At 44.6% G+C, this 25302-nt stretch overlaps 1 protein-coding gene across 2 annotated transcripts in view; it reads right to left on the bottom strand.

The window, feature by feature from the left end:
• Positions 1–1406: 1406 nt before the first annotated feature.
• Positions 1407–25302, bottom strand: part of LOC135554329 (netrin-1-like) — a 44496-nt gene continuing 20600 nt past the window's right edge. For both annotated transcript variants that reach the window (XM_064986576.1, XM_064986577.1), the window contains exons 3-7: positions 20442–20630; positions 15799–15948; positions 14597–14650; positions 10988–11062; positions 1407–4470 (exon numbers count right to left, since the gene is read on the bottom strand). In XM_064986576.1, coding sequence (XP_064842648.1) covers positions 4151–4470; positions 10988–11062; positions 14597–14650; positions 15799–15948; positions 20442–20630 — 788 coding nt within the window. In that variant the 3' untranslated portion in view covers positions 1407–4150. The remainder of the gene's footprint in view (positions 4471–10987; positions 11063–14596; positions 14651–15798; positions 15949–20441; positions 20631–25302) is intronic.

Here is a 25302-nt window from a genome sequence, read left to right as displayed (position 1 = left end):
GACTGAACTGTGTTTTTTTGGAGGAGGCCTGGAGTTTGGATAGCAGGAACAGTCATCCTGGCAGCCAGCAAAACCAATAGAAACCAATAGCAGCACATAGAGAAAGTAGCAAGAGGCTTGTGCAACTCCAGACACATCACATCTTTTGAGTGTCTGAATGAGCATTATGAGTTTACACTCATCCATAGTGACCTCATCCTCTGTCTTTCTCTCCTCCATATTTTAGGCTTGTTAGTTGGGATCTTTTTACAGCCATGTCGGCCAGTCATGTTAGTTGTTGTGGTCCCTTTCACTAATGAAGAGCACAGCCTTTTATAAAGGGGGGTTGGTTGGATCCTTGGGAGTATTTTGGATTGTGTTTCCCTTGAGTAGGCCTAGCCTATGACCAATCAATCCTACTGTAGTGTTGGTACAAACTCCCATAACAGACAAAAAACGAACTAAGGACTTGAGTTGGGGATGGGTCATTTGTATGATGATTAAAGCAGGGCTACTTTTGGCCATGAACACGTTGTTGAGAATGAAGTTCAGGATGTCATCCAATGACTACAATGCCTCACCCCACAGTTCCATCTGTGCTGCACATGAACTAAAAGCTTAGTGATATAATCAGCTTAATATCATGTACTTATTGTCTGTGAAGGTTATAGAGTTCAGGGATCTAAAACCAATGATGAGAAGGAATTGCTGAGTTAACTACTTTGTGTTGTTGTAAATGACTGGAGCTCTTTGGCGGGAATGTCTAATAAATGTTGAATACATTGAACAACTCTTAGTATTGCTGTTTTCTGTAGTCCCCCTCTGTGCTGACTGTACTGAAATGACCTCTTTAACTAGGAACTTGGTGCTGTTTAGATTATTATTATATATATTTTTTCAACCTTTTATTTAACTAGGTAAGTCAGTTAAGAACACATTGTTGTTTACAATGACGGCCTCCACCGGCCAATCCCGGACGACGCTGGGCCAATTGTGCGCCGCCCTATGGGACTCCCGATCACGGCCGGTTGTGATACAGCCTGGATTTGAACCAGGGTATCTATAGTGCCTTAGACCGCAGCACCACTCTTAACATTTCATTTTCCCAACAGTAATTCACTGTTATTGCAGGAGGAAAACAGACAAAGGCTGATGCAGTCTCATAGGATAATGACAGACTGTGGCCTTATTGGGCCACACCATTTAGCCCACAACATTTAGCCCACACCATTTAGCCCACAACATTTAGCCCACACCATTTAGCCCACACCATTTAGCCCACAACATTTAGCCCACAACATTTAGCCCACAACATTTAGCCCACACCATTTAGCCCATGTCAATCCCAAATGACTCACTGAAGTACAGAACTACCAATGAGACACAGATGAGATGATGAGAAACAGTTGAAAGCCCACAAGTACTTTTACAGAGCTTTATTTCAGATTTACTAGGCTGTTCAATAGCTACAGTCTTTTACTTTGTCATTACAGCCGTCTATTATCCAAAGCAAAGAGTGACCAAAAATAAAAACAGGCAAAACAAAAGCCACATTGTTTCATGTGTCATTAAATATATTCATTTGTGATAAACATAATATATTAGTACGCATTACAGGACATTACACAAACTTTTGCAATGGACAAAGCTAAACAACATTTACAAGCCCAAGTATGAACACAAGCAACATTCAGATATATTTTTGTAGCAGATATCTGGTCATGACTGAGTACCATTCTCCAAATGTGTGGAAAACTGGTCTAACTTTACACACTGACAGCTTTGATATGTGTAGATCCAGAGATGGATGCACTGGCACAAGAACATTTGAAATGGATTGCAATAAAAATGTCAATACAAATATGTTTTTAAAAAAGGTGTGTATGTGTGTGAGCAGGTGTGCATCTGCTTGCATTTTTGTGTGTTATGCATTTCCCAAATATTTTTGGGACTGTTTATTACAGGTTGTAGATACGCCTCTCTCTGCTGGAATACACTCCTGGGTATGCATAACTTGTAAACAAGAGAAATCTGCCTCTTTCTCATTCATTTGTCTACCCATTTATTAAGCCTATGGTATTTAAAACTCTGGTTAATAACACATGGACATACATCTAGTAAATGTGTAACAACAAATAGTAACAAACCATACAGCTATATAACATTTAAACAGCCGGTCACCCCTTTTGTTGAGTACCAAGTAAAAATGGAATGTCTGCAAGGTTTGAAGTGAGAATCAGATGCTGACACAGTGTGTTGATCACACAGCTTGACTCCTGTGATATTTCATCACCCCACAGGTTTTCTTTTACAACATAATGCTTGTATCTTTATACAAGTATATACATACTGTACATACTGCCATCCACAATTTGGTTAGCTTAGTCAGCTGAGTAGTCAGCATGCATCTATTATTTTAACAAAACGTAGGTTCATTTTGATAGGTCTTATCAAACTAAATGAGGTGATTCACTGTTGAAGACATCAGAATCCCCCCCATGATCAGTCCTTTACCAGCAGAAACAGGTCAATGCTCAGAGGGATGTTCTAGCAGTACTTCGTATTTTAACAAACGTGAACAGGATAGCAAACCAAATGCATCAATCAATGACACAGAGACAGTGGACATTAGGTTCCAGGACCAAAGGCCAAAGGCAGCACATCATCAGTGAAATGTGTGATCTCAGTTTGAACAATCATGAATGGACATACATTAGTTCTTTGATTTTTCTGGAACCATACAGTATGTTAGTTTGTATCCTGCAAGGTGCCATTAAACACTGAACATATCTTATATGTTCTGAATACTGTTGAATACTAAATGACTAAACATTAAGTGCATGGTCAACTCATCTATTTTAGTTCTTCTAGTTGAGAACAGAGTGCTGTCTAAATACAAAAATATTTTTATCATGCCTACTGGTACTTTTATTTTGCTGAGGTCACAACCACACTGTCAGGATGGCAAGGAAATGTATCATTTAATAGACTCTTTCCCAATGCTAGTATCTGAGGAGCAACTTCTTCATGGTACTTTCATTTTGATGGTATAGTTAGCAGTAATAATGAGGTAACAACCACATGAGGAGCTCTTAAAGAAGAAAGGTAACTGGCAATAGCTGGCTTGTTTTTGTTTCTGTTTTTTCTCTCCCATTTTTACAAGTATATTCCAAAACCACAGTAAAACCTAGTTTAAAGGATCAATTTAACGTGTTAACACTCTTAGCAGTTTACACAGTTTATCTTGACAAGGCCTGGCAAGCAGGAGCCTCTCATTAAACATGAGAGAGATTCCCCTTAAGCCATGCCGTGCCACCTCAGCTTGCTAGAAAAAACTTTAAACAATATATATATATATACATATATATATGTATATATATATATTTATTTATTTTTTAACACAGAAATGTGATACAGTAGATTTTTTTCTGATGTTCTGTAGCAATGAACTGGAAATATAAAAATAATGGTATCATGAATAAAACAAAAAATAAGTAACTTATCTGAAATATTAGGTGCAAACTCTGCAATTCCACAATGAAACAAACCTTGAAGGACAAACAGAACAGCAACTGTAAAAAGAGCTCCTTCACACGAACGTTTCTAAAACTAATATTCTCTTTTTTCTTCCACTCAAAGCAGCAGCACTCAGTCACTTCCTCTCTCTCTCTCTCTCTCTCTGTTCACTTCACCTCTCCCTCTTTCCTCTCTCCCTCGGGTGTTTCCTCTTTCTTTCTCCTCCTCCTGTGTTCCTCAGACTCGAGGTGAGCCCCCCCTCTCTCTCTCTCTCTCTGTTCACTTCACCTCTCCCTCTGGTGTTTCCTCTTTCTTTCTCCTCCTCCTGTGTTCCTCAGACTCGAGGTGAGCCCCCTCTCTTTCTCTCCTCTCTCCCTCTGGTGTTTCCTCTTTCTCCTCCTCCTGTGTTCCTCAGACTCGAGGTGAGCCCCCTCTCTTTCTCTCCTCTCTCCCTCTGGTGTTTCCTCTTTCTCCTCCTCCTGTGTTCCTCAGACTCGAGGTGAGCCCCCTCTCTCTCTCTCTCTCTCTCTCTCTCTGTTCACTTCACCTCTCCCTCTTTCCTCTCTCCCTCTGGTGTTTCCTCTTTCTTTCTCCTCCTCCTGTGTTCCTCAGACTCGAGGTGAGCCCCCTCTCTTTCTCTCCTCTCTGGCTCCTCTTAACACTTGCCCCTCTTGTCACGCTGTTGGAACTTCCTCAGTCTCCGGCCCCACAGGTCCTTCCAGGGGATGAGCAGGCTGCCCTTGTCCGCCACCACGCCAGTCTGCCCGGGGGAGTTGTCATCCGTGCCCAGCAGCAGGTACTTCCTGCCAAGCTTGATCTTGGGGCACTTGCAGGCCACGTCCTTGGCACGCACCCACAGGAGCTGGTCACCACGCCGGATGCGTTGTTCACCTTGCTTGTAGACGGAGATGATGTTCACGGTAAACTTCCACCACTCTCCTGCCTTGTCTCCTTTGAGGACGTGCACTTGGACAGCTGGATAACCAATGAGAAGAAGGAGTGAAGGGGGAATAAGAAAATGTCACAATAAAACAAGCAACTCTTGAGTATAAGACATCCAGTTAAAAGTTAATGTACAGTAAAACATAGATCCTCTTAATAACACACAGGGTAACTAAGCAGGGAATCCATAGCAGCCTGTGGGTTTCTGTTCCTGGGGTCCAGACTGGCCTGGGGGTGAGCCCTCGGCTATAAATGTCCTGTTTTACTATATCTCCAATAACTGCTCCAATGTTTGAGTATGATTCAGGAATTGCTGACCCAGTGTGTGGATTGTTCCCCTGGGCCCTCCCCTCAGCCATGACCCCTGACCTCTCCTTGTTGTGTTGGCTAGCATGCTCCGTATTACAGCAACAGTTGCCATAGTGCTCCCCAGGGTAAAGACAATGGGTGCCCGCTGAGTACATTTGATTGAGCACCTCCCTGAGACTGGCTGTAATGTTTGACTGCTGTGGACGTATCCTTAGAAACGTTTTCCTTTCCTCAACTGACAAGCCTGGAGAAACAGAAGTGGCTGGTATACTGGGTTCAACTCAGAAAGTCCAACAGTGAAAGTGCAGCATTCAACCTTTACTAAATAAATACCACATCTGCTTGAGGTAAAAGCTCTGAAGCAAAGCCATTCCTGTGCTTTTGATAGAATGGCCTTTCAGCTGTTAAGCAGGACGCTGCACATCTTAAGAACCCTGGGCTAGAGCAACCTGGACGTGGTAGCCATTCAACCTTTCTCTCAAGAATTTGACCCTTAGAGCAGACAGAAATACAGCCCCCCCTTACAGCAGCTCCTCTGCATGGATTTCTCTGTCACATAAATCTACCATTACTTCATCACTCTGATTGCAAAAACGCCTCAGTCATTGCAACAAGGGGGAAACAACTGAACCCACTGGGGTAGGAGATAATCTGTGCTTGAGGTGAAGTGGTTTATTTGGGAATGTGCTATTTACGATTGGACTAAAGTAGGGGGGAAATGAACCAACCTGAATAGTTTCCACTCACAATTGTTCGAATTGACCCAATTTGGGAAACAGTGTGTGGATGGTGTGAAATGTTTCAAACACACTAATAAATACACACACACACAAATGCATACATGCACACACAGACACACAAGTGCACACATACACACATACACACACGCACTTGTGTGTGGACTAATGTTAAAAAAATATAGGTGGCTGAAAATAGCACAGGAAGTATTTTTTTCTTCTTGTCTCTCTCTCTGAATGCCAACGCTCTCTATTGCAAGCCGCATCGATTGTCCCCCATAACAGCCTGGAACGTTCTAAGAGAACAGGAAGGGAGGCCCTGCTAGTGTGAGCAAATTGTACACAATTTCAGAAGAAAGGAGGCCTGTTGGGCTGAGTAGAGCACGCTCTCACAGTACTGCCATTCATTAACAATGTGTCTCTGGGTTGGAGCCTACTCCTTCATCCAAACACATAAAGGGTGTGTGGGGTGGTGGAGTGGGCCACTATTTATCTTCCCAGCCACAGAGAGGCTTCCAGAAGAATCGGGATGTGTTCTGACCTCATGAGCTATCCGGGTTCTGCTCCCAGAGCCCCATCCAAGAGCAGCGTGAGAATCCAGCAGAGATAGCCCTCTTCTCTCTGGGTCGCTCTTACTGACCGACTGGCTAACAAGCTCCCCGGGTGAATGGACCAGACTCAGCTCTCTGCTGTCTGACACCAATGCTGTCACTCTATGGGCCGCTCAGGAAATTGGTAGTTCTCTAAGCAGATAGTAAAATACTGTTATACTGGACTGAGATTCCAGCCCATGACGTGAGCAAAGTATGTAGTACTAATCATGGATGTTAGCTGGAAAGACCAAGCAGCTGAGTCCCCAAACCTCTGCACATTGCTTCAGTCCTGCTCCTCACCCAATGAAGTCCACCTCGCCCATGGGGCTTGTGTTGAGTTGAGCTCATGAATGGAGATCTAGGACACTAAACTTCTGTTTTACTGTTAGCAGACAATATGGTACATCAGTACTACTTGGACCATCTTAGCAGGGTAGCACAGAGGGAGGGAGAGGAAGAGGAAGAGGGAGAAAGAGAGGGGTTTAATAAACACAATGGCAGCCAAGCCTCCCGCTGGGTCCACTCTCTGAGCAGTGTGCTGGGGCTTGACCCGCACACCGCCGACAAGGGGGCTCTAATCAAATTAGAGCGTGTTTAATTTCAATACTGAGGCCCCTGTCCCATCTGGTTATCAGCTGAGTGACTGATCTGGGCCCTGCTGCCCCCAGGGTGAGCTCACAGGGACCGCCAAGTGGCGGGGCTGTGTGACCCTTCCTTTCACCGCTGGCCCTGAACGTCTGCAAAAGCTCTTTGATTCATTGTCCTTCCCGCTGGAGGGGTGTCAGCCCAGAATATAACCCTTTGTGGCTGCCATCGCCGTAGCTACGTCCGCGATGGAAAACAAAAATGAATAAACACAACATATTTCTTTCTCTCCGGGTGGCAATCCATCAGCGTTGGCCTAATTTACCACCTGTTTGGGCCCTGTGGAATGCTCCGAGCCAGCAGAGTGCACCACTGTGTTTAAACAGGGGGCTTCTTCCCGCGACCCCGGGAGGCCCGCAGCACCACTCACACAGGGGGGTCATGGCCCCAAAGAACAGAGACACTGTGAACCCCACAAAGGCCCAGGGACAGCCCTGAGAAATGAATTAGATTGAGGCAGAGGAAAAGCCCCCTGAGGATTGGTCTCTTCATAAAGCCCCAGCTCAGCCAAAGGAGAATTATCCTCACTCAGCTGTTTTGATGAACTCTTGAAAAACCAAGCTTCTGCTTTTCATGAATCAGTCTTGTGATTTATAGATTTGTCTGTTCTTTTCATGGATGACAAGCAAGATTAAATGAATGAAAATATGGATTCTGATGGCTGTTCAGATTTCTGGTGAACTGAAACAAGAAGCTCACATTATTGTCTCTCTCTATGTTGCACAATATTGATTGAGAAAAGAAGAACATTTGGCCATTTATGTATTGAAACTTTGTTAAAAGTCTCTGACGTGTCGCTCTGTTTGATTGATGAACTATGATTGATGATGAGGCTTTTTGGACATGTGACAGCTATGAAGCGGAGCAGTGTGGCCAATGCAGCTGGATGTGTTTCATTAGAGAGAACACTGAACTAAGTATTAAAGGGATAGTTCGCCAAAATAAAAAAATGACACAGTGGTTTCCTTACCCTGTAAGCAGTCTATGGACAAGGTATCACTGCAATCCATGATTTGGTTTAGTTGACTTGAATGGGATTTGTGTCACAAATTGCTAAAACATTGTCATGTGAACAGTGAAAGTAGAAAACAGTGCCAGGGAAACTACATCAAAGCATGGACTGTCGTCATTCCTTGTCAATAGACTGCTTACAGGGTAAGGAAACCAATATGTAACCAATATGTAATTTTGTAATATGGGTGAACTATCCCCAAACCCTGATTATAGCAGATACGGTCTTGTATGAACAAATCTATTCTATCAAGCAAAGGCTTAACAATTTGAACACCAATTTAATGGGTATAACTACAGAGGAATTGGTGACCAAAATATTCAATATGATATAGGCCTACTGTACAGTTTGGTCTCATGCCAGGAGTCTAAGAGATCGTGCATTGTCTTTAATAAAGGAAACGTATGTGGGTATTTGGCTATACGGAGTACGATCTGTTCTTAAACGCTGGCAGAGTGCTGGACGTGCCTCAGGGTTTGTGCTGCTGCTGCTGCGGTTGGGGAGATTTGTACGGTGGTTAGCAGACATGAAGCTGCTGATAGGAGATCTGCACCATAATACTACTGTGATTAATGGGATGGAAAACCCTCCGAGGCGAGGGAATCACTCTCCATATGGAGATATGGAGGCTACACAGTGGGACAGCACAATGAAACACTATATAGGAGGCCAATGATAGGATCCATGGACTGTCCCTAATAATACTACTGTCTCTCTTATTACCCCCCACCCTTCTCATTCTTATTTGTCTGTTTTTAGATCTAGTGGTGCTGATTCAGAATATAATGATACAAGTCCAGCATCATCCATCATCAAACTCAAATGTCCTTGTAGCTTCAAGTTACAGAAGTTATTTCATTTGTGAAACCGTTCTAAAATATGAAGCTATGTAAATACCTGTATTTGGCTTGAACATGAATGTTTTCATATTACTCACTTACTGGAACGCTGTGATATCTACAGTGATTGGCACTTACTGTAACGCTGTGATGTCTACAGTGATTGGCACTTACTGTAACGCTGTGATATCTACAGTGATTGGCACTTACTGTAACGCTGTGATATCTACAGTGATTGGCACTTACTGTAACGCTGTAATATCTACAGTGATTGGCACTTACTGTAACGCTGTGATATCTACAGTGATTGGCACTTACTGTAACGCTGTGATATCTACAGTGATTGGCACTTACTGTAACGCTGTGATATCTACAGTGATTGGCACTTACTGTAACGCTGTGATATCTACAGTGATTGGCACTTACTGTAACGCTGTGATATCTACAGTGATTGGCACTTACTGTAACGCTGCGATATCTACAGTGATTGGCACTTACTGTAACGCTGTGATATCTACAGTGATTGGCACTTACTGTAAAGCTGCGATATCTACAGTGATTGGCACTTACTGTAACGCTGTGATATCTACAGTGATTGGCACTCACTGTAACGCTGTGATATCTACAGTGATTGGCACTCACTGTAACGCTGTGATATCTACAGTGATTGGCACTTACTGTAACGCTGTGATATCTACAGTGATTGGCACTTACTGTAACGCTGTGATATCTACAGTGATTGGCACTTACTGTAACGCTGTGATATCTACAGTGATTGGCACTTACTGTAACGCTGTGATATCTACAGTGATTGGCACATTTGATCAGAAGTATTTCAGATGCAGATGACCTCCTGTGGAGTCATTGATGACAGAGTATATTTGTTGTGTGATTTGGCTCATTTTATTCATACGGGGCTTGCTGACAATTCCTAAGGGCCAACTCCGAGCCAAAGCCTCATGCTCCCAGGGTGCACCAGCCTTTCACCATGGAGCAATAAAACTGGACCCCACTGAGGCTGGCGGCTGAGAGCAGGGATTGCCCGAGACCATGGACAGGGGCCAGGGTGAGCAGATCCACAGGGCTTAGAGGGAGGTGGAAGGGGAGAGGAAATTGTCCGTTAGCTGTAATTGAGAGGGACTGTGAGAGGACGCAGTGGGAGCTTGTTCTGCGGCCCTCTGAAGCTCAGAGCCCTCTCTTTATGAGGTACAACTCCCCTAAGACACACACACACACACACACACACACACACACACACACACACACACACACACACACACACACACACACACACACTCACACACACACACACTCACACACACATCCGTCAAGGTGGGACAACAAATCCAAATCGTTCCAGCTAAACCCTGGCAGAGCGGAGCTTTGCAGCTCTCCAAACCAACAGGGGGGCTGGCTTGTCCCACAACCTATCTCTGAAGACAGTTTCAGCTGGAGTGGAGGAACTGATATGAGCTCAAGATGTAGAGGTAAGAGTTGAATAATCCCTTTGTTTCTCTGCCCAGACACTGATGCCACTGATCTCTATCTTTGGTGATAAAAGAAGAGGCCCTGCGGTGACGATGCCCCCAGCAAACACTCTTCTCTCTGTCCAGCTCCCCCCACCTCCAGTGAATCTCACATAGTAATGAGTGTTAGTCAGTGCAGGGATGTTAGGATATGTGAGACATAGGTTTTGTGTGTCTAGCTTACAGATGATGGATAGTAATATGTATATGTTTTCCATGCTAACTAATCAAAGTGTAAGTAGACTGGATTTACTTATTTTATTTTTATTTCACCTTTATTTAACCAGGTAGGCTAGTTGAGAACAAGTTCTCATTTGCAACTGCGACCTGGCCAAGATAAAGCATTCGACACATACAACAACACAGAGTTACACATGGAATAAACAAACATACAGTCAATAATACAGTAGAAAAAAAAGGAAAACAAAAAGTCTATATACAATGTGAGCAAATGAGGTAAGATAAGGGAGGTAAAGCAATAAATAGGCCATGGTGGCGAAGTAATTACAATATAGCAATTAACTACTGGAATGGTAGATGAAGACACATCTGGATACATCGGTTAATGTGCTTTACACCGTCACAGTCGAAAGCTGTCTGGTTTTGTAACACAACCTTCAAGAAATATATAGATTTTTAAAATTCCATCATGTCTTATTTCCCAGAAAGCAGCACTCCTCCGTCTAATTCTGGCTGGCCTGTCCATCAGCGAGGTCCCCTGGGCTCAGTTCCGAGACCATTTCCCTTTGATGCAATGACTCTAATCCTGGGAGCGTGAATAAGCCACAGAGAGGGGCTTGGGAGTGGACATGCCTGTGATTAATAAATACATCTGACCCTCGACCGCTGGCCGACGACTGGGCATACAATTCCTGCACAGTGGACTCACCATAGTCTTTCTTGCAGTACTTCTTCATGTTGATCTTCAGTTTGCCCTTGGATGCCTTGCAGTGAGAATCACAGTCTGTGGAAGCGAATGACAAAATGGGTGGATTAGGTTACAGCACAGCCAACATTTCACAAACATCTAGATTTGAACTATTCTCTCTCTCCCATGGTTTATGGACAGGCCTCAATTATGTTATCTAATAAAAGCCTTTTAGGTACATCCATGGGTCTACACTCTACCCCCACTGTAAGGGGTTGAAAGCTTACATCTATTGCCAGGCCATTGTAGTGTACTTATGGTATACTGTCTCATGTTATGCTGTTATGGTGTCCTTGTGGAGCTGGTGGAGGCTACCGCATGCTTCGGTTTGGCTAGCGCCTAGTAGGCGAACCGAACGAGTGTGCTCACATACTCCCTTGTAAGACCTTCGCTTGAAAAATGAGAAAAAACGGCAATAGTACTGTTTGTCCATCTTGAGGCGCCATAGCCAGTATCCACTTCCTCAAAATAGTTTGAATAAATCTAAGATAACTCAAGAAATCTGTCATTCATTTTGACGTTTTTGCAGAGAAGATCTGAGTCACACAATTTTACATCTAACTAAGATGTTTGGTTTAGTATTTCTCAAGTGAACAAAATGTGCATGAAAATTAGTCATCTATCATTTGATGAATCCCTATTGTTGACCAAAGACCGAAGAAGGGGCATAGATTTCGGCTACCGAACTTGCAATAGCCTCAAGAAAAAATGTGGTGTGAACGAATAATAAAAACCTTGCCGACGACCAAAACAAACAAAAACATCACAAAATGTCATAATACACTGAGTGCACAAAAACTGATTGGAAGTGGATTTAACAGGTGACATCAATAAGGGATCATAGCCTTCACCTGGATTCAACTGGTCAGCCTATGGTTTTGTACACTATATACTCACAAACTGTTTAGAGCAGTTTAGGATGGGAAGCATGTGGGCGCCTTTACACAGATCCTATTGTCAGCTCACTCCCACTCTCTTCCTCCAACCTCTCCGCACAGAATCTCTAGCCTGTCTGAGTCCTGGCATCCATTGTGTCAGCACTCAGGGTTGGGAAGGTCACTCACAAAAGGAGGTCACTGAGGGAAGTTAGCTAGTAGCCTAACAAAAATTAGCAGGGGCCTAAACAGTACCCAACCCACTTGAGGCAAGAAAGAGAATACTCTCACGTTGGCCGGGGCCAATCTCTCTGTGGCCGATCTCTCTGTGGCCTCTGAGAGGAGCCTGTTACAAACCAGTGGCCAGAAAGAGCTCATAGTTATGATGAATTACTTTCGGGTCTGGTGCCCTCCCTTTGACACCAGGCTGTGTTGACCTGGGCTCGCAGGCGTGCCAAGAGACTTTATCGATGTCCGCCGACCGTCGTGTTGTCAGGGCGCCAGGCACCTTTTGTAATGGGGAGATGGGTCTGGGACGAGAGGCCAAACTGAAAATGGAAATGGTTTGTTCCCACTTTTCCACTGACTGACACAAATTGGAACCAGAACATCTCCTGGTTTTGCTCCCCCTCCCAGTGTAATAAGCCCCATGCTCTTTTATGGGGGGGCTGGTCGGCCAGGGGGAAAGGGGGAGCAGTTTGGAGAGATGGGACCTTTCAGCTTGCCTGAATATGGACAAACTTCATTATTTCTTCCAGTCCTCCCCTTTCTTTCCCTTTATACTCTGTGTGAATGAGGTTGCCCGGGTAACAGCGGAGCGAGAAAAAAACGCACTCCCCCAAAAAAGGCGGATTGGGGCGGAGGCAGGGGGATGGGGAGAAAGTGCATGTATGTGGAGAAAACATTTGTAGTGAAACGCCTGGCAGCTTTCGGGGGGGGGTGTAGAAATAGAAAAGGTGAAGGGAAATCCCAAAGTAAATTCATTTGACGAGTCCATATCGACCACGCCTGATTTCCATTTAAATGTGGCTAGGGGGGCATTTGTCTCCCCCTGTTCCCTGGAGGCCTTCATCGTACCTCCCTTTGATAGCTGGCATTGCCCATTAGCCCAGCAGCACAATCCCAGGACTGGCCATCACACCCAGACCTCTCATTAAGGCCCCGGCCCCCGCTGAGAGGACAAACGTCCCCTTTGTGTGGCCTCTCTAGCGGGGCCACCGCCATTCTCCAGGGTCCCTGGGGACCACACCACTCTTAATTTGGAGGGTGGTGTCTGTGTGGGGTTCCTGACAAGACTCCAAACCCCATTGCAGCTGGTCGCCAACATATGTAGCAGGTTGGCCATTTAAGCTCAGTGAAATATGTGGAGCCACACTGTTAGTCCCATGTTAATTATCAAAAGTGACAGAACCTATATGTTTTAGATGCATGGCAATTTAAAGGAATACTTCGGGATTTGGGCAAGGAGGCCCTTTTTCTACTTCCCCAGAGTCAAATGACGTCTCTGTGTCCAGTAAGAAGGAAGTTAGAGGCAGTTTTGCGAGCCATTGCTAACTAGCATTAGAGCAATGACTGTCAGTCTATGGGAATCTGCTGGCATGCTAGTATCCACTTAAGTAGAAGTTGGACCAAAAACAAGTTGGCTTAGGCAACAGGTTTTAGAGACCAATATTTTGCTCCAGGCCTCTCCTTTTCTCCTCATACGCATGCCAGGGGACCTACCCCACAAGCTTGGACTGAGCAGTGACTGAAAGTATGAGCTAAATGTTGCAGTGGTATGTCACTTCAAATCAGTGTTGCACTATAGCAAGCAGGCTCAGAGCTGTGCATTTCAACAATAGGATTTGATTTGAAATAAGGGAGCAAGGGAAGGGTTCTCTTCCCTCAGCGCAGCGAGAGATGATTGGAAAACAAACTGGTGCAAATGAGGCATGCAATCAGATTATGGGCTGGAGGCTGAGTGGGAATACTTAATGGGAGGCTGGGGGGAGAGAGCTAACCAAAAACCTGGATTTAACATCTACTGACACAGAGACATCCACTTAAATACTGCAATTATGGAAGGTGAACCTTAAAATACTACAATGTTGAAGGTGGTCCTTAAAATACTACAATTATGAAGGTGGCCCTTAAAATACTATAATTATGAAGGTGACCCTTAAAATACTACAATTATGAAGGTGACCATTAAAAATATTACAATTATGACGGTGGCCCTTAAAATACTACAATTATGAAGGTGACCCTTAAAATACTACAATTATGAAGGTGGCCCTTAAAATACTACAATTATGAAGGTGACCCTTAAAATACTACAATTATGAAGGTGACCCTTAAAATACTACAATTATGAAGGTGGCCCTTAAAATACTACAATTATGAAGGTGGTCCTTAAAATACTACAATTATGAAGGTGACCCTTAAAATACTACAATTATGAAGGTGGCCCTTAAAATACTACAATTATGAAGGTGGCCCTTAAAATACTACAATTATGAAGGTGGCCCTTAAAATACTACACTTATGAAGGTGGCCTTGAACCCAAATAATGTAGAAATAGAAAAACATAAAAAATAGAAACTGTGGAATGATATGAATTGTGCTCGTACTAAAATACAGTACATTTGTTATGCTATGCTTTAATAATTGCCATACCCTGTGGATACCACATGGCTCAGCAGTGTCACAAACTCACCAAAGGGCTCTTCAGAGCTGGTATAGGTGGAGGTGGGTGATGCAACTGGAATCTCTGTAACAGAGAAAGCAATGCACAAACATAATGACATTTCACATCACTACTCAGTTTGACAGCTTCATATGTGCAAAAAAGAGCAAAGTTGTTAGAACGTCTTAGTTCAATTTCCTGCTCGCCTTCCTTGGGGCGTAAATGAACCTCAGTGCATTGGTGATATACTCTCAGGTATTCCTTAATAGGTTGTCATGTTATTGATTGATGATTAGGACAGAGATTGTACTTGGAATACACATGAATAGCCAGTTTCCCATTTGAGTTTCACTCTCTTGTATTCGTGACATGCTGTATTATAAGGTACGAAGAGCCAGGGCCCCTGGCCTTGTTAAAATTGAAGTTGTCAGGAAGTTTGATATTACAAAAATGTAATATTAAGCTATTAAACCTAAAACATATTAGCTCGAAAATATACGAGAAACCAAATATTTTTAGCTCAATTTTCAAGACCCCCATTTCCTCCATCTTTTTACACAACATTTGTTACTTTCCCGACGAAATGAAGGAAATCCTATTCCAGTGGGTTCACAGATTGATTTTATCGCTGTGGATCCTGGCCAAGCACACTGATTCCTTTTCCACAATGGCTTTGTTGAATTTCCAAATACAACTTTATCGGAAATGTCACCAATTGAAACTGTATAAATGGTGGCCAATTGTAAATGTCTATGTGTCCCAGCCATCCGAGGTATCTTATCTGGTCATGCCAGCTGTGTTGGCGGTGCTAGCCACCCATTAGCCCATCTCGTGTATGAGGTGTCGTTTATCGCCGAGACGCTGGAATCTGTGGGCTGCTGATACTGCCAATAAACATATCATCATTACCCTGGACTGGCTGGGTGGATTTACAGGGAGATGGGCTGTTAACGGTGCTGCGACTCACAAGGCCATGTTAGCTTAGACATTATGCCCTGTTTACTTAAGCTCTGGTCTAACTGTAAAATATCCATCCAAAGAAATAAAGGAACAGGGGGAAATAACCAGGCCATGAATTCCTGCATAACAAGCATGGGGTTTTGGTGCGATAGAGTACTTGTCAGCGACTACTCCCATTGATGGGGCCAGTGTTGTTACTAGCTGGGCTATGGTCGGGCTGACTTGTGTGGTCTGTCTGAGGACATTTCTCTTAGTACTGAGGCAAGTCATACTTATGCAGGGGGCGATAGGAGAGCGGCTCTGCTGGTAGCCCTTGGCACAGCGGTTGCAGGTGATGCCGGTCACGCCGTCCTTGCAGGGACACTGGCCGGTGGTTTGGTTGCAGGTCTTGCCGGCTGCGCCAACTGGATGACAATCACACGCTGTCAGGAGGAAAGAGCAGGAGAAAACAGAGATGAGATGACATCAACAAAATGTAGATGAAATCTGTTAGGTCTTCACTAGTATTGGTTTAAAACCAATTAGGCATAAGGCATCCTTTTCAATTCACTCTGCCTCTCGTTCCTCCAATGTTGACTCTCTGAACTTCAAAGTAAGCTTTGAACAAGCTTAAAGTGACTCACAGGCCACCACAGATGGGGACTGGGACCTCAAACAAGTTACAATTACTCCCTTTTTCCTTAACGATTGTAGGCCTTGCCATCAGGCATGAGTATTGAGGAACAGTATATTACATTATCAAATAATATCACATTTAGAATTCACTGCACAGTTCCTCTGCCTGGTCTGTTAGCACTTTGAGACTGCACCAGAGTGTGTGTGTGTGTGTGTGTGTGTGTGTGTGTGTGTGTGTGTGTGTGTGTGTGTGTGTGTGTGTGCGTGTGCGTGTGTGTGTGTGAGCCGTGTGTGTGTGTGAGCGTGTGTGTGTGTGTGTGTGTGTGTGTGTGTGTGTGTGTGTGTGTGTGTGTGTGTGTGTGTGTGTGTGTTTAAGCCGTGTGTGACCAGTCTTTGTGCTTTCTCTGTGGAGGGTTGTGATCCACAGTGGGCAGAGCAGAGCCTGTGCTCCTCTCAGATTGAGTTTACAATCTAAAGCTTTTTGGCAAAGAGCTCCTCGCAAATATATCCTGAATAATGTTCCCCATTAATGGGAGAGTGGAACACACTTCAAAGCCGTCTGTTTAAGTTGTTAGTCGGGAAGATCGCACATTAAATGTGAGAATTTAGTTTTGTGCATGTGCTCTGCCAAACGTTTACCATAAAGCCTGTGTTTGAAGTGGAAGCCCAGCTCTCTCCATTAGAGTTGTATGAGTTTTATGTAGCTGAAGAGTCATTTGAAAATAGCTTTAAGTGGTCCAACCAACAAAGGCTGGAGTTGGGTGTTATTAGCTTGGATTCAACGGGTTTCATCAATATTGGAAGTCATGTGTTAAATAAAAAAACTACAACTTTTCTGTCCTCTTTCTACTCAATTTGCAATATAAGTACATTTTGTCAAGTTTGTTTGTTTGACACATTTTATTGAGGTATAATAAAATCAGCGGACAATAATCTGGCAAAAAAAAAAAAAAAATGAATGAAAAGTCATGTTTCTAATCAAGTCCTCCATCTTTCCCAGCCAGAATGTTATTGTGGTTCTTACCTCAGGAATACAGTAAATAGTCCCATTAATTTAGAGACAGGATTCTAAACTGTACGGTATATGGACTGAAACTGTCGGCTTGCTCTTGCTTTCTGTTGATTTCATGGGCATTATCTTCTAAAGCATTTCCAAATGACTTTTTAATGCAGGGTGTAACCAACCAAAAAAAAACATGAGGTCCCTCTTGTCCCTTCCGATGGCATGTGGGTAACATCCATGTGTATTCTAAAGATGTGTGTCAATTTCTTAAGGGGTTTTAAGGGATTGTATTTGAAAGCCACATTAAAATAACTGTTGTTTTTGTATTTCTTTATATTACTTCTAGAGATGCCACTAACCACAAATCACAATAGAGATGCACCACTGCGTCTCCACTCAATCCGTCCGCCACCATCTAGTCCTCTGAGCTCACACCACTGCATTGTGCTCTTAATGTTCGGAGTGCTACACTGGGAACTCACTGGAAACGTTCATTTATTTCCCAGTGCGTGTGTGTAGCTCCCTGCGGTGTGGAGGTAAAGAGTTGCTGAGTGGTTGAGGGGGAGTGTAATTCAGTGGTCCATGTGGCTGCTCCACTGCTGTGGGCTCCCTGGGCCTGGTGAAAGGCTTATACAGATGAGTGGATGAGAGGACTGGGAATAAAACAAACCGTTAGAGCTGGGGGCCACCGGGGGCCGCGCTCCGAGACCCGTGTTTACACTGCGCTTGATGAGGGATAAAGTCATTAATCTGGGGAATAAAACATGAGGCATTCCACAACGCTGGTGTTTCGGCCTTTATGGCGGAGGGGTCTATTCTGTGACCTCCACCTTTCAGAGAGTGGTGATCCTCCATTTTGGGAGTTCAGGTTGGAGAATGAAAGCAGACTTCCTCCTGGCTGTGTTGGCACAGCATTGTGTTTCCTGTCCAAAAACAGCAGAGCGAGATGGCTGGCTGAGTTGAACAATAAATACCATGGGCCCTAACTGATGTCACAAAGCGCTGAGTTTGTCACCTGAGGAGAGCACAGCAATCAGGCTGTTTGGGTTTGATCCCAGAGTATGGAACAGAGTAAATGTTGGGACAGAGCTGGAAGCCTTCAGGTTACTGATACAGCCCTCTAGAAAGCCTAAGACAGGTTGTTGTATGTGGTTAGCTCATTAGGGAAGGAGAGAACCTCTGTAACACTAACCTGCCCATAGCTTCATCCTCTGCCCGCCCCTGACTGTATCCCAAATATAGACGTAAAAATGTTTGGACTGGCAGCGTGCACTGAAACAATGATGCTCCCAACCATTAGTCACTTTCGAGAAGTGCAAAAGATCCATGAAATGTGTTAAGAACAACAGCACAACATGAACTACATTTGCCCTGAACTCCAATTCGGTGTGAACTCTGACAGCCACCACTGTGAAACGACCCCAAAACAGTCTGAGTAAGTGGCTGACTTTTATATATGATGGTGGACTGTGTTGATACATTCACTCCGTGAGACTTGGAATAGTCAGTATGAGTTAAGAGTGAAGGTCCCTTGTGGTCTGCAGTAGGAAATGTAATATGTTGCAGTTCCTGTGACTAATTAGTGGTGGACCAGGCTGAAGGGCACTGGAGAATAGGTACTCTGAGAACCCGCTCTGAGCCAATAGGAATGCAGCCACGGCTGTGGTTGGAGACCACAATATGCGGGTCTGCACAGAGTCACTCACTTGTCACTGAAGCGCAAGCTGGGTCCCAGTGTAATACAGCACATTGAGATGTTGTAATCGGACCGGAAAACAAACGACTTGAAACAATATTCTTGTCTTTCATACAAGGAGGATATTCAGGAGTGCAGGAGGGAAAAAAACTCTTAGAAAAAAAGGTGCTACTGTATCTAGAACATGAAACGGCTTTTCAGCTGTCCCCATAGGAGAACCCTTTGAAGAACGCTTTTTGGTTCCAGGTAGAACCCTTTTGGTTCCAGGTAGAGCCCTTTCCACAGAGGGTTCTACCTGTAACCAAAAAGGGTTCACCTATTGGGACAGCCAATTAACTTTTTTTTCCTAAGAGTGTAGGATATTGTTGTATTATAAGTATTTTGAAAGACTAGAAGTCATCCAGTTCAGGGTAATGTGGGATGTTGGTGGATTTGATGCTGAGGTGAAATGGTTGGCTTGTTCAAAGAGACTGTTTGAATCAACTCCTGCACTCCTGAATTCCATGGCAGACCTCACTTTTATTGTTAGCCACTCGTCTTGTTTCCCAGAGAAATCCTCTGAGTTCTCCACAGCCCCAGTTACAATTCACAGAAATGTAGGGCGATTCATTATAGCTCTCCAAGTTAAGCAAATAAAGTCTAATAAAAATGTGGTCACTAGGGACCGAGTGTTGGGATCCTCCCCTGCTTTAGTGATAAAGGTACTTCAACTACATTGTTTCAAAGGCTTTGTCCACAGAAATGCTGTTATTACCGTAACCTGTAACCTCTATTTGAGAGAGATAACTTAAGACATGGACAAGAAACAGAGGTAGAAGTTAAAGCATTTGAGGTAAATGCGCAAAATATGCTTTTTATTAATCCACTCACTCAAACCTGCCTCAGCTTGTGCTGGCGTTCGTGTGATTGCATGTCTGTCTGTGTGTGCGTGCACGTGTGTGTGTGTGCATGTGTGTGTGGACACGTGTGTGTGCGCAAGTAAGTGTGTGTGAGTGACAGGGGCTTGTTTGCTCAGTGCCTCAGAGCCTGGCTTCTCTCCCCACGGTGCAGGGAGACAGAGGGAGTGAAGCTTTTCTCTCCTCACACACTAATCCTGAACAGCATGGACTCAAACCTGGCTTATGTGCTCACACCTGTGTGTGTGTGTGTGTGGGGGGGGGGGGGATGATAGCGAGATCTGTTTCCACTCAACTATACAGCGGATCAGCTCACACATTGTTTTGCTTGTGTTGTCATGGAAATCCCACTAGACTCCAAATACCAGAGTCACACAGGTCAGTAACACTCACACTGGCAAGGTGGGAGCTTTTGTCTTTACAACTATCTTTCACCTGTCTCACATTATAGTAAATAGTAGTGAAGTAGTGGAAAGTAATATACGCAATAAAGTTATCAAAAGATTGTTGGAAGACTTGTTTCGTGCTGATAATTTGTTGAATTTGTAGATATGATGGCAGAACAATTCAACTTGTTTTCAAACAACATACAGGTACGTCAAGAAAGTCCAAAACTGAAGCAGAATATCAACTCGTGTGAGGTTTGGGTGTCATGCAGCCATTTTGAGTAGCCCACCCAGTAGACACCCAGCCCAGGTACTCTACCTTTGCAGGCCCTCCTGTGGGAGATGGCCTTGGACATGTCCCGGAAGAAGCCCTCCTTGCAGTAGTGGCAGTGGCGTCCGGCCGTGTTGTGGCGGCAGTTGAGACAGACTCCGCCACTCCTCCGCCCAGACAGCTTGTACAGCTCCATGTTGAAACGACAGCGCCGGGCGTGCAGGTTACAGTGGCAGGCTGCAGAAAGATGGAGAGAGGAGGAGAGAAAGAGAGGCGAGGGGGAGAATAACACAGAGGTCAGTGCGTTCGCATGCTTTTTACACAGGTGTTGAGTAATGAAGACTTTGGCCACCTTTGGCCTCCACTTAATGAAGACTTTGGCCTCCTGAACCTCAACACTCAACACGAAAAAACTCCCACCATGCAACCTTGTAGTTTAGCCAGTGTTTCATAAGCTGGTAGTGAAAACTGATGAATTTAGCAATTTCATTCACATGTACAGTATATCACGGTAGGGTGTTGACCACGTTACTTTCCAATTTCCAAAAAGCTAGTGGAGGGGAACCAAATAACAGCCAGTGAACTGTAGTGTATGGAGACCCTGAGAAAGTTACTGTTACTTTAATGACATCAGTGGGTCAAAGTCCTCTGGTCAGACATGTCATTTGGAGACAATGAGTTATGAAAACAGATGGATTGGCCAGGCTGTGAGCGATCCAGTTTCTAAGAGTAAATGGTGTAGTCCGACTCCACGCTCTCCTTTCCCCTCCACCTGCTTATAGATTTGACCTCTGACCCATACTGATGTTAGGAGAGAGATTTCCTTTCCCACAGATCTCGCAGCCTTCACTAACTCTCCTAGTTGTTTTATTGTCATAACAATATGAGGGATAACTTCCCAATTAAATCGGGTGATTCATTCATCAGTTTATCAGTTCTCTCTGTGTGTTAGAGCCAGGGTGGACTTTCCACCTCTGCTCTAGTGATATTCTCTTCCAAAGCACTGTGAAAGAACTTCCATTTTTTGGGCTTGCATTTCAGCTTTTTTTGTTTTAGTCTCATCCAGGCACGTACTGCTGTCATAGGGCTGGAGGAGGAGAAGCCCGCATGGTTTGTTATTTGTGGATAATCTCTCCATCAGTGCACCCTGCCTTAAGGTTATAGCCACAAGATCTGAGCGATAAGGGCACATATGCTACACGTTCATCAGCGCTCCCAATCACGTACCAACCAACTCACACCTGCCATTGGGGGTCAGGGTTGCCAGGTGGGTGGGATTCAGAGCCGCTTCCTCTAAATTGGGGCTTAAACACACACAGTCACACACAAACCGAGGTGTTTGGCAGCTGTCATGGGCTTATCACACCTCAAACCCCAGGGCCGATCAGCACACTCAGAGAACACCAGATCCCCGGAGCTTTGAAGCGTGCTCCCTCCCTCCTTCTCTATCCCCCTTCCCTCTCTCTCCCCATTGCTCTTTACCACCTTCTTATCCCAGATGTTATCTCCACTTTGGGTGGACGTGTGAGTACAAATGTAATGGGATTTTTTATGAATGGGAAATGGAATGGAATGCTCTTAGTGGTCTAACCAGAGGAAAACATCCTACAGATAAATGCCCAAATAAAGGAAACACCAACATAAAGTGTCAAGGGCATTGAGCCGCCAGAACAGATAGATATTCTAGTGTCTAGAACTCTATTGGAGGAATGCTACATTATTCTTCCACCAGAAATTCCATCCTTTGGTGTTTTGTTGACGGTGGTGGAAAACGCATCTCAGGCGCCGCTCCAGAACCGCCCAAAAGTGTTCAATTGGGATGAAATCTGGTAACTGAGACACACACAGACACACACACACACACACACACCCTTTAAAAGCCCCATGCTCCTTTGAAACCCCTCTTTTAAAGTCACTGAGATTTCTTCTTCTAGCCATGGTAACCAAAATAATGGGTAAGTGGGCAAGTATCTGGGCACATGCATTCTGCATGCAATATAGGCCAAATATCCTATTACTTTGACAAGCAGCACGTCTTTGTGCGGTCTGTGTGTATACAATACTGCTTCAGTCTGTGTGTGACCCACTGTGTGTGGTGTCTATGTGTGTGTGAGAGAATGTCTGCATCATGTGATTAATAAGCGTTATCTCCTTGGCTTTCCCCAGCCTCTCCTAATGAGCACTGTGCTATCTCATACACACTTCCCTGGCCGGCTCTCCAATCACTCCTCTAATTGTCCTTCAGTGCCAAGGCCTCAAGTACCAATAAGCTATATTTAGACCAGCTGGCCCAAAATATCCCTCACAGCATCTATCACACACACACTGTTGTGTTTACAACTGGGAAGCCTGACAACAAAACAACAAGTGAAGAAACAAACAAAAATATCCCTAGTTTTCAATATGTGTTCAATAAGAACGTGCATTTTGTCCAATTACAGGAGGAAATGTGATTTCTGTAGTTTCACATCAATAATAGAGATCGTAACAGTGGCTAAATACCTGGCAGTGTAGCATACACGTAGGGCCTTTTTGTTGTTATCCGAAGCACTGTAGAACATACGTAGAGGTACACCATTTCAATCTATTTATTTTCAAGTGTTGTAATACTGCATAGTGAGACGCTGACATGATGAATCATCGCACAGTTTGCTGTAGGTGGATTAATATTCTGTGTTCTGTGAGAGAATCTCAAGGCCATACATGCCCTGTATTGATAGCAGGTTCTGGATTGTTGCAGGGACTCAGCACCTCCCTGCCACAAACACACATAACCTACCTGTCACCAGGTGTCTGATGTTAACCAAACACTCTGTGTACACGGCTGCCTGTGTTCCTAGGCCGCAGACAGAGGAGTTGTGTGATTTGTATTGAGAGGAATGCTGCGCTTGTTCAAGGATGAAGAGGAAAGGAATTATGAAGTGAATTATTGTTTATCCGGGATCAATTAGTCCCTCAGTAAGTGAAGGCCCATAATGATAGTGGCCCATATTATGAGAGGATGCTGTGTGCCAAGCCAAACAAGCCTCTCATCCTCACCCTGTCAGTGATCTGAGGAAAATACAACATCAGTGCCCTGAGCAGATTCATATACCTGATTCATATATCACATTCTCTCCGAGGTATCCAAATCAAATCAAACTTTATTTGTCACATGCGCCGAAAACAACAAGTGTAGACCTTGACTTGGGTGACTGGAGTCTATGATAATTAATTTGGGCTTTCCTCTGACACCACCTATTATACAGATCCTGGATGGCAGGAAACTTTGCCCCATTGATGTACTTGGCTGTACGTACTACCCTCTGTAGAGCCTTACGGTCAGATGCCGAGCAGTTGCCTTACCAGGCGGTGATGCAACCGGTCAGGATGCTCTCGATGGTGCAGCTGTAGAACTGTTTGAGGATCTGGGGACCCATGCCAAATATTCACAGTCTCCTACGGGGGAATAGGTTTTGTCGTGCCCTCTTCACCACTGTCTTGGTGTGTTTGGACCATGATAGTTTGTTGGTGATGTGGACACCAAGGAACTTGAAACTCTCGACCCGCTCCACTACAGCCCTGTTGATGTTAATGGGGGCCTGTTCGGCCTGCCTTTTCCTGTAGTTCACGATCAGCTCCTTTGTCTTGCTCACGTTGAGGGAGAGGTTGTTGTCCTGTCACCACACTGCCAGTTCTCTGACCTCCTCCCTATAGGCTGTCTCATCGTTGTCGGTGATCAGGCCACTGTTGTGTCGTCAGCAAACTTAATGATGGTGTTGGAGTTGTGTTTGGCCACGCAGTCGTGGGTGAACAGGGAGTACAGAAGAGGACTAAGTACACACCCCTGAGGGGCCCCAGTGTTGAGGATCAGCGCAGCAGACGTATTGTTGCCTATCTTTACCACCTGGGGGCGGCCTGTCAGGAAGTCCAGGATCCAGTTGCAGAGGGAGGTGTTTAATCCCAGGGTCCATAGCTTATTGATGAGCTTTGTGGGCACTATGGTCTTGAATGCTGAGCTGTAGTCAATGAACAGCATTCTCACATAGGTGTTCCTTTTGTCTAGGAATGCCATATTTCCATGACAACACTTGATTTTAATAGGTTGATATTTCTGAGCGCTGGGTTTGGCTGTGCATCAGCTCTAACTGTGAGAGACTCACACATTGATTACTGTAAACCTCCCGGTGCGGTGGCTGTGCATCAGGTCTAACTGTGAGAGACTCCCACATTGGTTACAGTAAACCTCCCGGTGCGGTGGCTGGGCATCAGGTCTAACTGTGAGAGACTCCCACATTGGTTACTGTAAACCTCCCGGTGCGGTGGCTGGGCATCAGGTCTAACTGTGAGAGACTCCCACATTGGTTACTGTAAACCTCCCGGTGCGGTGGCTGGGCATCAGGTCTAACTGTGAGAGACTCCCACATTGGTTACTGTAAACCTCCCGGTGCGGTGGCTGGGCATCAGGTCTAACTGTGAGAGACTCCCACATTGGTTACTGTAAACCTCCCGGTGCGGTGGCTGGGCATCAGGTCTAACTGTGAGAGACTCCCACATTGGTTACTGTAAACCTCCCGGTGCGGTGGCTGGGCATCAGGTCTAACTGTGAGAGACTCCCACATTGGTTACTGTAAACCTCCCGGTGCGGTGGCTGGGCATCAGGTCTAACTGTGAGAGACTACAGACTCAGAGATTTAAGTCTTGTTTATTGAAGTCTGGTTTATTGAAGTCTTGTTTGGCCATGCCCTCAGGAACCTAGTGATTTCCCAATTAGAATAGGTGTATACTTTGCACATGTTTATAGGACATTTTATGAGCTATGCAGTTTGTTAAACAGCATTTGTTTCAATGTGCTGGTAAAAAACAAATCCTGGCATCATGTGAAGTTAGACCAATAAACAGTTTTAGTTGAAATTAGAGTAAAATAAAC

The sequence above is a fragment of the Oncorhynchus masou genome, chromosome 14 (assembly GCF_036934945.1).
Source record: "Oncorhynchus masou masou isolate Uvic2021 chromosome 14, UVic_Omas_1.1, whole genome shotgun sequence".
NCBI classification, from domain to species: domain Eukaryota; kingdom Metazoa; phylum Chordata; class Actinopteri; order Salmoniformes; family Salmonidae; genus Oncorhynchus; species Oncorhynchus masou.
Note: the sequence above shows the minus strand (reverse complement) of the source record. Positions and strands in the feature narration are given on the sequence as shown.